A 16,100-nucleotide genomic window follows, 5' to 3' on the forward strand; every position below is an offset into this window, starting at 1 on the left:
TTTTTAAGGGTAAATTGTCCTAAATTCTCTATATGTAAACTCAACTTCCTCATAGACCCTGCTCCAGAAAAAATTTATTCTCACTCCTTCATGCAAATTTTTCTTTACTTTAACTCCCTAATGCACACTGATTTACCTAATTGTCATATTTTTTTTATAAAAGTTTAAAATAAAGTATAATTTCTCCTAAATTCAATATATTTAAACTAGAATCTAGTATATTTTCTATCAAATTGAGCATGACTCTTTTTTCGCCTGACCAATCAATTGATATACTCAATTCTAGTTAAATGATGCTGAATTTAGGAAGAATTATACCATTATTTTTTATAGAATAGAATCCCTCATTATTTTTATAGGTAAAAAAATTTAAAATGAAGTATAATTCCTCTTAAATTCAGCACCATTTAACTAGAATCAAGTATATCAATTAATTGAGCTTTTTGTACCTAAAAAAATGAGGATAATTAGGTAAATCAGTATGCATTAGGGAGTAGAAAGAGAGTTGAAGCAAAGAAAAATTTACATGCAAGAAGTGAGAATAAATTTTTCCTGATGCAAGGAGTGAGGAGGAAGTTGAGTTTACTATTAGAGATTTTAGGACAATTGATAATATTTTTAATTGACATCTAGCTACAAGGATTCCATTTATCCTAATTAATTATAGGAACATGTTATTCATGAGAATGCTATTCCAAGATATTGCCAAATTCTCTAGAATTTTAAATGAAGGCATTGAATAAAAAATACAACATCATGTTGGACCAGGCTCTTCCATATCATTTAATATGTTGAGTTAAGCTTTGGTTTTACCAATTTACCTTTCACAACAAGTTTGGTACACCAACCATTTTTTATACTTTGGCTAGATCGATGTTGATGGAACAATGTGAAGAACCTCGATGATTGCATGAGTTGGTAATCCATCTTTTCCCAATAATTTGGTTGGTAGACCTACTATTATGATAGGCATATGATACATACAAAAAGAACAATATGAAAAACCTTAACACTAACTTGCCTTGCCTACATATATAATTCAGATATAAAAGATTAAGATTATACTTCAATCTCTTTTTGACATATTAACTTGCTAATGATACACATTGAAATTGTAATTATAATCAAGTTTCTTCCTTTATTCTACTTTAGCTTTTATTGTCTTACTTATCATTTAAAGAGGGGGAAAAATTAGCTTATAAATTGTTTATTTTAGAATAGTAAAGTAGTTTTCGAGTAGAACATTTAATTAGTTTCAAATTCAAATAGTAAAATAAACACGAGCATTTGATCCATCCATTGTCGTATCAACTGTACCAAAATTTCAATAGACACGAGTGTCTTCTTTTTATAGTTTTTCTCTAATCACGTTTAGTTGGCATTTATTAGAACATGAAGAGCTAAACCTTTAAAATGCCTAGTAACCACCACTTTCAATGCCAACCTCACTATCTCCATTCTCCACCACTCAAGTTAAAAGTCATTAATTTAAAGCGCACAGAATAATCCCACTAGAATAAGGTATTTACTTTGAAGTAACATGGAGTTTGCTAGATTCCAAAAACAACGGTAATAGTGCGTACCTTAAAAAAATATATTATGCATTGATTTTGTCTACCATTTGATTTGAGTCATGTGTATTTGTCTGTTGCTCTTATATCTTCAAATTTTAAAAGTAGCTACATTTTAGTTCAAGCATTAGGTAACTAACATGGTTTGCGGAATCACGATTCAAATCATTTGGAATTGTCTTTTACGGTGGAATCCGAGCAGAATCATTGAGATCACTTACGATCGGTAAAATTGGTATGATCCTAGTTACAAACGATCATACTCATTTTTTGACAAAAAAAAAAAAATTCCTGAAGCTAATGATGGATGAATATGTGATTGCGGCGGGGATTGTAGTCGGTATGGCACTTTGCGTCAGCTCACATGATCTGTGACTTCTTGTGGCTGCTACGTTGAAGTGACGCCGAGTATGTACAGCTAACACTCTTCTTCGGCGACCAGTGACTGTTGAACTACTGGTGGTTTGTGAAGGGGACGGGGGTCGTGATGTTGATCCTCATGGCGATCGTCTGCGTGTTGGCGCATCACCGGTTCCGTCGGAACCGGCTCAGCCTGACTAACCCCCTTTGGCGGTTCACTAGATTCAATGCATTTTGGTATTCGCACCACCTCTTTGTTGTCGTCTATGTGCTCTACATCGTCCATGGCTCATGCCTCTACCTCATCAAGAAATGGTACAAGAAGATGGTGCGTGATGAAGAGTCAACAAACTCTACTAGATTTTATCATCTTCCAAAATACTCTTAGTAGTATTATCATTTTACTCCGTTTTTGATATGATTGAATGATTTCACGATATGATCCTACTGATCCGATCCATCGATCCAATCCTATCGATCCGATCTTGTGACCCCAAATTGATCATACATAGGATCGCGATCCCCTCATAGGATCGCGATCCAACATAAGATCGCGGTCCCGCATAGGATCACGATCCCGCATAGGATCACGATCCTACTTAACTATGGTAACAAGACAATAGAAGTAACTTCTTGAGAAGATAAATTTCAACAAGACAATAGAAGTAACTTCTTGAGAAGATAAATTTGCAAATGGAAAATAACAACTTAACTAATAAAAAAAAAACTAATTTAAACGATATAGATAACATAAAGCGCATGACTATTACATACTAAAAAACACACAAAAGTACTGTAGTTTAGTATATTCTTCCCTAAACGATCTTTTGTTGCACATGCTATATATCCCAAACTTAATTAATAGCTATCAACATTACTAAAGTACGAGAAGACACTTGATAGTTTGTTATCTAGATGTTTCTAATGTATTCCTACACAAAATATAGGAAACAACCCCTTGAATGATCATGCTCCCATATATATATATATGTGACCTCGGACCTCAAGAATTTTATACATATGGTCTCAAATAAGCTCTTGCATGATTTTGTCGATCGACTAGGTGATTGGATTCAAATTACATTTGACTTTTGTGAATCTAATATATACTTTTTTTTTCTGTGTGTGCCACTCTTCAAACTACACATGCATCCCTAAGAATGGGATCAGTTAAATAAACAGAAGTCGGAGTTTTTAAGGAAATACTTTATAGGGAAAGCATGAGTCTTAATGCCCTTAAGGCATTGCTCAAAGGTAATTGAATGAAGATAACTAAAAAGTATACTGTGAAGACATCAAAGAAAACTACCAGCTAAGTGGATAAAAAGAAAAACATGCAATGGTCCAATTTGAAAGCCAACTACTGAAGAAGTAATGGTCCAAAAAGACAGTAAAGGAATACGTATAAACACAATGCATGGTAACACATGAGATATACAGTAGCTTATCAGTACTGTAACTCGAGAGGAGAAGTAACAATTATCCCAGCCTAATTTATGTAGATAGGCAAGTATACTTGTTATGTCAGAAACCACATCTAAGCAAGTCACAGGCACTGAAATAAATGCCAGATAAAACATCTCACTTGTTATACAATATCGAATAGGTTTAATTTTCTCTTCTTATATTCAGTGCAATTGGCTATGCATTTTTTTTTCTCTCTTGCTCATATGCTAAAAGCTAAGCTGTTCATGAGCAGCCTCTTCCATATTATGGAGCCTCTTGTTTAAGTGATCTAGAGTTAATTGCAAACAGTCTATTCACTATAATCATTAATTCACTCCACCTCAGTAAGAAAAAAAAACCATCATTCACATTTCTAAACCCTTTTAGCAAGCCATTTAATGCCTTCACACACACACACATACACATATATATTGGCAATATATACCAGCATTTATTGTGTAACTTAGAGGGGAAGTCTATATATATATATATATTTTGACAATAACAGCATTTATTGTGTAACTTGAGAGGGGAAGTCTCAATAATAATTATCAGTGATGGGATAAGGCTACCTAATTCACATAGAGCCGCAAGTATACGGATCCATGGATGTCAGAATCTCTTTCACTCACATGCATGGATCATTTATATATATATTTTTCATGGAAATTGTAATGGCAATTAATTTACAGGGTACCAAAAACAGATTAAGTAAATCAGATCAGACATGTGCCGGGGATCATGTCTACTACAGGTGATGCTGATGGTGCTGCGCTAAGTATTATAAATAATACATGTTATACTTCACTATATTCTTGTTCCTTCACCTATATATATATATATATGCATAGTTATAACTATATGTACGTGCAATATCTACTTCTCTTCTCTGGGTTACACTTACACATTAGCCGATCGACAAAGATGGGGAGGGCACCCTGCTGTGACAAGGACAGCGTGAAGAAGGGCCACTGGTCTCCTGAGGAAGACAAGCAGCTGAAGGAGTACATCGAGAAGCATGGCACTGGTGGTAACTGGATTGCTCTCCCTCATAAAGCTGGTAATTAATGAGATTATCAGATCATGCAGATTAATTACAGTCGATCGTGTGGTTCTTCTTGTCGATGATTGATTGAATGAATGAATGAATGATTGATTGGTTGAAGTGCAGGTCTGAATAGGTGCGGGAAGAGTTGCAGACTGAGGTGGCTCAACTATTTGAGGCCCAACATCAAGCATGGATGCTTCTCTGACGACGAAGACAGGATCATCACCAACCTCTACGCCAGCATCGGCAGCAGGTTGGTTAGCTAGCTCGGTGCATGCATGGCGCCAACTGAACTCTTTTGGCTGCATTCTCAGATTGATTCTTAATTAAGGTACTGGTGCAGGTGGTCCATCATAGCCAGTCACCTCCCTGGCAGGACTGACAACGACATCAAGAACTACTGGAACACCAAACTTAAGAAGAAGTTCTCGGGGATCCTTACGCCGCCGAGGAGGATTAAGCATCACCGTCACGATCGAATTCAGCTGCAGCTTCATCAACAACAGTTTACTGACTATGCCGGTGCCTGCAGCTTTCCGTACGCCGGTGGTGCATTGGATGCTGCTGCTGCTGCTCCTAACAACTCGTTGATTATGACGTTGCAAGGCCTTGATGCAGCATTGCCCTTCTCTGCGTTGCTCGGTGGTGGTGATGGGTTGCATCTGCTGCAGGCAGCTGAGCAGCAGCAGCAGTCTTGCGACTTCATCAAGTTCGGAGGGAACGCCGGCATGGACTGCATTGGTAACGCTGCGTACGACGATGCCTACCTGAACGAGGTGGAGCACGGCGCACTGGGCTTAGAGAACTACCTACACGGCGGTGTCGGCGGTGGCTTGGAGGCCGTCGACCTCTCCGGCAGCCACGACAGCGCCGACGAGCTGGGGTTCAACTTGGAGGAATACGAAATGGCTCCGATGATCGCGGCGGCAGCAGCAGCCGGCTCCGGCAACCTCTACCTCGACGAGACGATGCTGAGCGGATCCTCCATGTGCTTCTACTGATCAAGAAAGATCTCCGTGCGAATTCACGAGGCCGGCGTGCATGGGACGATCAAGCGAAGGAAGAATATTGTTTACGTGAGCTCGACATCGCGCAGAGTGGGCCCTCCTCCTGTTTCCTTTTCCGTCGCGTTCATATCGATTCTGACGAAGTGTTAGGTGGGTGAGCCGTTTTGTGGGTGATTCGGGTGATTTGCCCGAAACGATCAATCAGTGACATCACTTCTCGCCATGAATATCGTGAATGCGACCTCCAATTTATTCACCACTTTTCTTTTTTTTTGCGCTGTAATAAATGCCCATTAAAATTCGCACGTCAGCTTCATGTACTATTTATTATCTATCAAGTTTTTTTAAATTATTTTTTTTAAAAAAATTTAATTATGTTTTGAATACATAAAATGATAAAAACGACAAGGGTATAAGGTCCAGATGTTGTCCTTTCAGAGTTGCCACGAAGGTAGGGCACAGCACGTGCGCACAGGAAATCGTCTGGAATCCGACATGATATAAAACAAGAATTTAGCCATGAAAGATATGAGTTGGTGGAATGATTGATCAGATAAATCTTGGCTCTATCTGACAGTTAGTTTAATAGGAATTCCGTGACCCAGAAACCGGTAGATTCCACCGAAAATCTAAATAATTAAGTTGACAGATTGGTTAAGCGAATGATTAAATATTGGCACGTGGAAACCCATGATAAACAAATTAAAATAAGGGAAAGATCAAAAATCAAAAGATTTATCACATGGTCAATCGAGTGTATTTTTTTTAAAGAAAATTTGATTATTTCAAGAGATTAAAACTCTCATCGAACAACTTGCCTCCAAACATGGGAAGATTAGCCAGGCGCACCTGGTTCAACATTGCGGCGAACCACTTTGAAATACAAACCAAAAATGACCGGGATTTCTTAGCTCCATTGACCAACAGTTCCGACTTGGACCAAGTCCACCTCGAAGCAAACAACTTGGGCGGGGAAGTGCCACATTCTCCTGGACGAGGGGACCACTTGCGTCCTTCTCTGCTGTTTACACCTGAGCATCAGAAAAAGTCTATCTTTGTTTGAATCATAAATCTTTATTCTTTAATGGGTTCAGTTTACCTATTCTTTAGTTTCAGTAGTGATGTGGTTGAATCCTACCGCCCCTATGTGTTCCACGTAATTAATAATCATGTTGAACTGTCATTTAAATTCAAGATGTACATGTCAAACCTGATTCAAAGGGAATAAAATCCATCCCATATGAACCTCGGGGTTTGATTGAACCGGCTAAATATATTCATCCAAAGATTCAAATTTGATTAAGGACAAGTTAACTATTGTGCCGGCCTCAATTATCGATATTATTGTCTCTATCACATTGCCCATCCGGACATCTTTCTTGATTTTGCCTCATTCGTCGACATCCTCTTTGGCTTAGCCTCAAATTCTAATATCATCCATGTCTCAGTCTCAGTAGCCGATATCTCCCTTGACTCGACTTGAGTTACCAATATCCTCCCTGACCCAGTCTCAAATCACGGTGTTGCGCAAAGAGAGGGCGACACCTCTCCACCTCTAAAACGCGGAAGAAGAGGAAGAGAGAAAAGAGATCGCTCGGAGCAACAAGACAAAGATGCACAAAAGGAGAACAAACACGAGGAAGGAGAAGACGAAGAGAAAGAAGAAGAGTTATCGTGGTTCGGCGATATGCCTACTTCACAAAAACGGTTGAAGCTTTATTAAAATTCTCTACACAAGAGAATCATATTACATAAAAAAAAAATGTGGAATCGCCACATCAGCGGCCCCCCTAGAGCCGGTCCCACGGATATGGAGGGAGGTAAATGCAGGTACACATGTGGAAAGTGCATAGCGGAGATGTTAACTCCAGGCAGTGACACCCCGGGGATCGACCCCTGGACCTTTCAGCCACAGAACCATGCACTCCCCATCTGTGCTACGCCCTGGGGACCAAGAGAATCATATTACATGATTCTTGTGATTGTTGTTGTACAATAGCTTTACAATGACCCCTATAAATAATGCACAAACCTTAGACTCGATAAAATCATAACAGAATTTCGTTATGAAAAATCGCAACAGAATTTTGTTATAAAAAATCGTAACAAAATTCTATTATATAAAATCGTAACAAAATTTTATTACGAAAAATCTTAACAAATTTTTCTTTCATAACATCCATCGCATTGACCTCATTCAAATATGATCCACCCGTCAACAATCTCTACCTTAGCGAATATTCACTCTTTCGAAGAACACGAGTATCTGAATAAAACTCCACCTGGATCCTTGGGTCTGAGCTTCCTTCCTCTAGCATCTAGAGATATGGATCAAGTTCAAGCAATGCTTAAACTTCTCTGTGGTCACTGGATTTGTCACCATATCTGCAGCATTGTCTGCAGTGTGAATCTTCTCAAGTTGAATTCCTCCGAAAGTAATCAACTCTCTGATCTTGTGAAATCTCACATCAATGTACTTGGTTCTCACATGATACACTTGATCCTTCGCCAAATAGATAACACTTTGACTATCACATAACAATTTGACTCTACCTTACTGAACACCCAGTTCTCTGACCAACCTTGTAAGCCATAAAGCTTCCTTCACTGCTTCAGCTGTTGCCATGTACTCGGACTCCGTAGTAGACAATGCAACAATAGATTGTATCATAGATTTCCAACAAATATGTTCTCCTGTCACAGTGAACACGTATCCTGTAATAGAACTTCTGTTATCTAAATCTCCTACATAGTCTACATCTACGTACCTAGCAACTGAAGGATCTTCCAGTTGTCTATTGAACATGATGTTATAATCAGTTATATTTCTCAAGTATCTGAAAATTCATTTCACTGCATCCCAATGTGGTCGACCAAGATTTGAGAGAAACTTGCTTACCATACTAACTGTTTGCGCCAAATCTGGTCTCATGCAAACCATGACATATATCAGATAACCAATTGCACTGGCATAAGGAACCTTTGACATCTCTTGGATCTCGTCTTCTGTCTTTGGACACTGAGTACTGGATAACTTGAAGTGATACGCCAGGGGTATGCTCACAGACTTTGCATTCTTCATGTTGAACCTATCCAACACCTTCTCCACATAGCTACGTTGAGACAACCATAATCTCCCTGCAACTCTATTCCTGTGAATCTCCATCACAAGAATGTTCTTAGTCTCTCCCAAATCTTTCATGTCAAATTTCTTGCTCAGTAGCCTCTTCAATTTGTCAACGTCTTTCATCTTCTTCGCAACAATGAGTATGTCATCTACGTATAGTAGTAAGAAAACCAATGATTCATCTTCAAGGCTCTTCACATATATGTAGCAGTCATACTCACATCTCCTATATCCATTTTGAATCATGTATGAATCAAAACGTTTGTACCATTACCTAGGAGTTTGTTTCAATCCATAGAGTGATTTCTTCAACTTACAAGCCAACCACTCTTGTCCGGGCTGACTAAATCCCTCGGGTTGTAACATAAAAACCCGTTCCTCTAAATTTCTATGAAGAAATGCCATCTTCACATCTATTTGCTCAGACTGCAAATTGTGATGTGCCACTAAAGCCAACACCGCTCTAATTGACATATGTCTTACCACCGGAGAGAAAATTTCTTCATACTCAAATCCCCTTTCACTGTGAATACCCCTTTGCTACTGATTCTGTCTGAGAAGCTGGACAAAACGGAAAGCTGGGAGAAAAAACCTACTTCCTTGATGAAGAATAATACCTATTGAACGCCGATCCGAGAAACCCAAAGCGGATCCAAGAAGAATGAAACTCGGGAATGTCCTTCTGATGCGAAGTTCCGATGGCGATATAGAAATCCGACCGAAGAGAAACCAGATCCGGAGCTTCCAAGGCTTCCTGCGCACAAGAGACCAACCAACACTATCGTTAGTGACCTAAGACCGGGGTGGGAATCCCTGGCTAGGCCCTCCGACGCTCAAGTCAGTGATCTCTCTTCGTGTGGAAGGAAGAAGGAAGAAAAAAGAAGAAGAAGATGAACAGTAGTTGAAAACTAGGGTTGTGAATGTGAGCAGTGATGTGAACTTACCTCGCCAACGGAGAGGATTCCCCTCTTTATACCACTTCATATAACCTCCGTAGTCATGAAGTGGACTCCGGTTTGTTAAAGTTTGTTATGAGATGACGTAAGCCACGTACTTGCACAAAATAGCTTTTAAGGAATCTTCTTTGTACCCCAAATGTACCATGTTTATCGCCTAGTGCCTGTAGAAAAGTCTAGAAACATTCTTCCCACCAAATTAGCAAATCTGTTATACAATCACATACTACAAATATCTTCATTAAGCTATTTATGAATATTCTTAAGATATTTGTTCTCGCCCTGTCTTATAAGCTATATAGAGATATATTTATCGTCCATATTTGCCTACTTTGTTCTTATTATGTTACAGACAATCCGATATTATGTTACGATTTGTATTGAACAGGATTGAACCTAAGTTATGTCCGGGCTTGTTATTGCCATTGTTCAATATAGATCATAATCACCCAGTAATATACTATAAATTCTGTAAAATCCTGCATCTTTTCATACCCAGGCGATCATATACACTCAACTAATACTAGTCTATGTCCAGATGTGCTAACTCAAACAATCCTGGTTTATCTATCTTAAGGTATTATCCCGACCAATATTGACCTATCTTTCTTAAGGTATTATCTCGACCAATATTAGCCTATTTTCTTAAGGTATTAGCTCGACCAATATTAGCCTATCTTTCTTAAGGTATTATCTCGACCAATATTGGTCTATCTTTCTTAATGTATTATCCCGACCGATATTGGCCTATCTTTCTTAATGTATTATCCCGACCGATATTGGTCTATCTTTCTTAAGGTATTATCTCGACCAATATTGACATATCTTTCTTAAGGTATTAGCTCGACCAATATTGGTCTATTTTTCTTAAGGTATTATCCCGACCAATATTCGCCTATCTTCCTTAAGGTATTATCCCGACCAATATTGGCCTATCTTCCTTAAGGAATTATCCCAACCAATATTGACCTATCTTCCTTAAGATATTATCCCGACCAATATTGGCCTATCTTTCTTAAGGTATTATCTCGACCAATATTGACCTATCTTTCTTAAGGTATTATCTCGACCAATATTAGCATATCTTTCTTAAGGTATTATCTCGACCAATATTGGCCTATCTTTCTTAAGGTATTATCTCGACCAATATTGACCTATCTTTCTTAAGGTATTAGTTCGACCAATATTGGCCTATCTTTCTTAAGGTATTATCCCGACCAATATTGACCTATCTTCCTTAATGTATTATCTCGACCAATATTGGCCTATCTTTCTTAAGGTATTATCCCGACCAATATTGGCCTATCTTTCTTAATGGTATTATCTCGACCAATATTGGCCTATCTTTCTTAAGGTATTATCCCGACCAATATTGGCCTATCTTTCTTAAGGTATTATCCCGACCAATATTGGCCTATCTTTCTTAATGTATTATCCCGACCGATATTGACCTATCTTTCTTAAGGTATTATCTCGACCAATATTGGCCTATCTTTCTTAAGGTATTAGCGCGACCAATATTGGCCTATATTTCTTAAGGTATTATCCCGACCAATATTGGCATATCTTCCTTAATGTATTATCCTGACCGATATTGGCCTATCTTCCTTAAGGTATTATCCCGATCAATATTGGCCTATCTTTCTTAAGGTATTATCTCGACCAATATTGGCCTATCTTTCTTAAGGTATTAGCTCGACCAATATTAACCTATCTTTCTTAAGGTATTTTCTCGACCAATATTGGCCTATCTTCCTTAGGCTGTGTTTGGTTTGGATGATAGTGATTGATTAAGGTAAAATTCATGGGTTTGTCCCATGTTTGGTTCGATTTTAGATAAACTGATTCACTCCTTCCAAGAAAGGATAAAGTTGTATTAAAGCGGTATAATTAAACCCACAAAAAAAACAATGACTAATAATCCACACTTTATATCACCTCTTTTATTCCCAAAATAACCTTTGCCCTACCCAAAATAAAAAATAAACCCATCACTTTCCTCTCCATCGTACAAAACATGCGCCGAACAAGCTTTCTCTCCTGCACGCGAAATCTGTAAAATTGAAAAGAAGTCGTCGGCCTAGTAGAAGATTCATACGTCCTCCCTTCTCGACGGTAAATCTTCATCTAAATCTGCGACTATGATATTTATTTTAATATGGTGTTGCAAAAACTGTATTGTTTCCGCACGACATTGATTTTGTTTCCGCACCTTTCTTCATTGTTATTAAACGTGTCATAATGTTTGGATGTTCGATCCTGCTCGTGCATTGTTCTTTCTTGTTCAAATCGAAAGCTTTCCTGAGGTTTATCATGGATTTTTAGGGAAAAAACGAAAGTTTTACCCCCTAAAATGTATCAAATCTCAAAATTTTGTGCGTAATCGTGACTGCTTTTTTATGTCTTCTATTTTAATAGCCTACTTTTCGGGTTGTTCTAAACACGTTCGTTTGTCATAAACGAGATGAGTTAGGCTCTCAAAAATTTTATCGATCATTTTGCTGCAGTTGGTGGGAACACTGGAACAGATGTGTTTCGAGTTTCCTTGTGTGGATACTCTTTTATGGATATCGAACCTGTTGTGGTTGAAATGTTCTGATTTTTTTCTAATCTTGCATGATATTTTATGGTTTTGGTAGTCACCGTTCTCTGTATATTATGTTTTTCTTGGATTTTGGCTCAAAATCTGAATAAGTTTTATGATTAAAAAAAAATATCACATGTATTTTAGGCACAATATGGTGTTGCAAAAACTACGATATTTACTCACAAATCTAAATATTTTTTTCTTTAAGTCCAACCTTATATAAGAATTTTTTCGAACTTTATTGTTAATAACCTTTGAAAATATAATTTCATGTGAAGTATCTTTGCAAGATGGCCATTAACCATAGGTACATTCTACTGTTTGTGATGCTGCACCAAATTATGTGTCGATCATTTTTGATTTTGTCACTTTTATCACGACATCGGCGAAAAATACGTTCCAAACGACTTCATGAGCCACGTCGAACACCAGTCTCGTACAGCATGACGCAAAGAATAAATGCGCAAATGAACCATTTGCATAGGATTATTGAAATAGGAGATGTTCAGTGTGTGTTGAACTTGAGGATGAATCAGAACACATTTGCACGATTGTGTTACTTGTTAACTCATGTTGGAGGGCTCGTAGAGTCTAGATATGTCTGCATTGAAGAGAAGGTCGCAATGTTTCTATCTATATTGGCTCATCACAAGAAAAATAGAGTTGCTGGTCATGACTATATACGTAGTGGACACACAATTAGCACTCATTTCCATGAAGTTCTGCGATCAATTCTGTTGCTACATCCTATATTGCTGGTTAAACCCTCCCCTGTCGATCACAGTTGCACCAACGAACCTTGGAAATGGTTCAAGGTAATTTCAATGTATTTTTAGTATATTTAGTACAAATTTTATGTGTAAATTAAAATGTAACATATTTGCATTACAAAATTGTAAACTGTATAAATGTTAAATTCTATAGGGATGTCTCGGTGCATTGGATGGAACGTATGTCAATGTTCATGTACCCAGCTTAGAGAAGGGGAAATACATAACAAGAAAAGGTACTATTGCAGTCAATGTTCTTGGGGTTTGCGACAAGGACATGAATTTCGTTTACGCACTTATTGGGTGGGAGGGATCTGCAGCAGATGCTAGAGTTCTACGTGATGCATTGACCCGTGATGATACACTCAAAGTTCCAAGAGGTTAATACAATCTGAAATTTTCTATTAAATATAACGTACGAGAAGTTGTATTTCAGTTTTAATTGTTATACTGATTTAATTGTTGTATGTAAAAATAAATTTTTGTGTTAATATATCCAAGAGGTTAATATAATCTGAAACTTTCAATTAAATATAACGTATGAGAAGTTGTATTTCAGTTTTAATTGTTATACTGATTTAATTATTGTATGCAGGCCATTATTATTTGTGTGACAATGGATATGCCAATGTCGAGGGATTCTTGACTCCTTATAGGCGAGTACGATATCATAGAGATGCTTGGGGAAACCGTGCAGTCGGTCCACAAAATTATAAGGAGCTATTCAATTGGAGACACTCTCAAGCTCGTAATGTGATTGAAAGAGCCTTTGGTTTATTGAAAAAGAGATGGGCCATACTTCGAAGTCCATCATTCTATCCACTGAAAACACAAAACAGAATCATATTGGCTTGTATGTTGTTACACAACTTCATCCGGTCTGAAATGCCCGATGATCCCATTGAGGAAGTTAATGATGAGGTAGTCAGTCCGACCCATGAGATAGAAGAAGATTTCATCAACAATTTCGACGCATCTGATGACTGGGATATATGGAGAGAAAATCTGGCATTGTCGATGTGGAACACTCATTCATAAATCATTCCGATTGTTGTACTTTGGTCATATTATTTTTGCAAGAGATGTACTCTGACTTTTGATGTTTTTTGGCGACATAGCTGCACTCCATGTTTTTTGTTTTAATGAATGAATGTGACTTAAAGATAGTTGTTATATTTGTTTTCTTTTACCTTTTTATTTTATTGTTGTAAGTATTATAGAATTTTGATATAATTAAGTCTTTTGCTTTGTTTTCACTTGGACCAGGATATCGACAACTTCATAAGCATGGAAAATGGAGCAACATCGCAGAATTGTGCAGGCAAAGGTAAGAAAACAGATAAAACGAGACGTGGTTGGAGTGAACGTGAGGAAGAGGTTTTAATACAAGCATTAAAAGAGGCTATCACCGAAGGTTGGAAAAGTTGTAATGGATTTCGAGCAGGGTACTTGGGTTTCTTGGAACGTCGGATGAAGGCAGCATTTCCGGAGACAAACTTACGTGGTAACCCACATATTAACTCTAAAGTGCATGTGTGGAAGAAAATGTATGGCAATTTGGTGACAATATTAAGTAAAAGTGGAGTAGGATGGAATGACACCGAGAAAACCATTGAAGCTTCGAATGAGACATGGGATGCACTTATTATGGTAGTTTATTTTAGTAAAATTTATGCACTTTTTTTCCATTCTAGTAAACTTTACTTCTTCATCTTTATAGGTGGACAACAATGCACGTGCCATGAAACACAAGAGGTGGACATATTACAATGACTGGTGTGAAATTTTTGGAAATGACCGAGCAACAGGCGAGAATTCTGAGCACTTCACTTCTGCAGTTCAGGATGTCCTTAATAAAATGAATGTTGAAGTACCTAACAGCATAGGTATGAACCTTGAAGACCTATTTCCTTTGGACGAGGGAGCTGCTGAGTCGATGTTCGTATCTGTCACACCATCATCCAAACCAACAGCAAGTGTGCAATCGAAGGGTAAAAAACGGAAGCAAGTGGATGACGGTGATGATGCAATAGTGGAAGCCATAAACAATTTCGCAGACATAACCAAAAATACAATGATGGAACTCATCAAACAATTAGCAACAGAAGCATCTGACGAGAAGATGTCTATCGCACAAGACAAAGTTTTAGATGCCATGGAAAAAATTTCAGAACTGACGGAGGACGAGAAAGTGAGTGTTACTGAGTTATTGGTGGACAACCATAATAAATTATCACTTTTCTTACATTTGGGTCATGGCGGAAGATTGAGCTTAGCGAGGAAGCTGCTTAGAGGAGGCTAACACAATGGCTTCTCGCATGACAGTGCACTTTTGGGGTAATAGTATTTTGAACTTAAACAATGTTGTAATTATTTTGATCAACTATTTTCTACGTATAAGGTATGCAGTTTTTGGTTCAGATTTGGATGTACTAGATCAAATTTTGTGCAATTACGATTTGGATGTAATAGATCAAATTTTGTGCAATTACTTTATATGTAGCTAAACATATTTTTTTGGCATGGATTGTGTTTTGAATGTTAACTTTTATGTCTCTACAATTATCTTGGGTTGTGTTCTAGTATATTTGTATGGTTAGTTGAATTATGATAATTTCTCAGCTGGATGAACTTACACTATCGGCATCATCACTATCCAGCATTGCAGCATTCTTTTTATGAGAATTTCATGGGGAAGAATCCAGGAAATCACATTACAAAATTAATTTTGGCATTCTGATTTGGCAATCCTGAAGATCACCGTACACATGGCCGCTTTGCATTCCTGAAGATCTCCTCTTTCGAGATTCTGTATAAAAAAATAAGTTGAGGGTATTTTGGTCATATTAAGAAATCTCATTCACTTAATCCTAGACATAAAAATCAAACCAAACATAACAAAATTTTATCACACATATTACACATCCTCATCTATCATTATTTTAGTCACACATTTACTTATCATTCAATAATCTCATCATTCGTACCAAACGTAGCCTTAAGGTATTATCCCGACCAATATTGGCTTATCTTTCTTAAGGTATTATCTCGACCAATATTGACCTATCTTTCTTAAGGTATTAGCTCGACCAATATTAGCCTATCTTTTTTAAGGTATTATCTCGATCAATATTGGCCTATCTTTCTTAATGTATTATCCCGACCGATATTGACCTATCTTTCTTAAGGTATTATCTCGACCGATATTGGCCTACATCCTTTGAGGTA

At 37.6% G+C, this 16,100-nt stretch overlaps 2 protein-coding genes across 8 annotated transcripts in view; both read left to right on the forward strand.

Moving 5' to 3' along the window:
* LOC121970327 overlaps nucleotides 1-5,739 on the forward strand; it is a 44,049-nt gene extending 38,310 nt beyond the window's left edge. For all 7 annotated transcript variants that reach the window (XM_042520952.1, XM_042520954.1, XM_042520953.1 and 4 more), the window contains 3 exons: nucleotides 4,070-4,437; nucleotides 4,549-4,678; nucleotides 4,769-5,739. In XM_042520952.1, the coding sequence (XP_042376886.1) occupies nucleotides 4,119-4,437; nucleotides 4,549-4,678; nucleotides 4,769-5,426 (1,107 nt within the window). In that variant the 5' untranslated portion in view covers nucleotides 4,070-4,118 and the 3' untranslated portion in view covers nucleotides 5,427-5,739. The remainder of the gene's footprint in view (nucleotides 1-4,069; nucleotides 4,438-4,548; nucleotides 4,679-4,768) is intronic.
* Nucleotides 5,740-12,569: 6,830 nt separating this feature from the next.
* On the forward strand, nucleotides 12,570-15,174 carry LOC121972546. The gene is made up of 5 exons (XM_042524202.1): nucleotides 12,570-12,917; nucleotides 13,027-13,252; nucleotides 13,468-13,880; nucleotides 14,139-14,522; nucleotides 14,593-15,174. Exons 1-5 carry the CDS (start codon nucleotides 12,570-12,572, stop codon nucleotides 15,172-15,174), a joined length of 1,953 nt encoding a protein of 650 aa, XP_042380136.1.
* Nucleotides 15,175-16,100: the final 926 nt, after the last annotated feature.

The sequence above is a fragment of the Zingiber officinale genome, chromosome 4A (assembly GCF_018446385.1).
Source record: "Zingiber officinale cultivar Zhangliang chromosome 4A, Zo_v1.1, whole genome shotgun sequence".
NCBI lineage: Eukaryota > Viridiplantae > Streptophyta > Magnoliopsida > Zingiberales > Zingiberaceae > Zingiber > Zingiber officinale.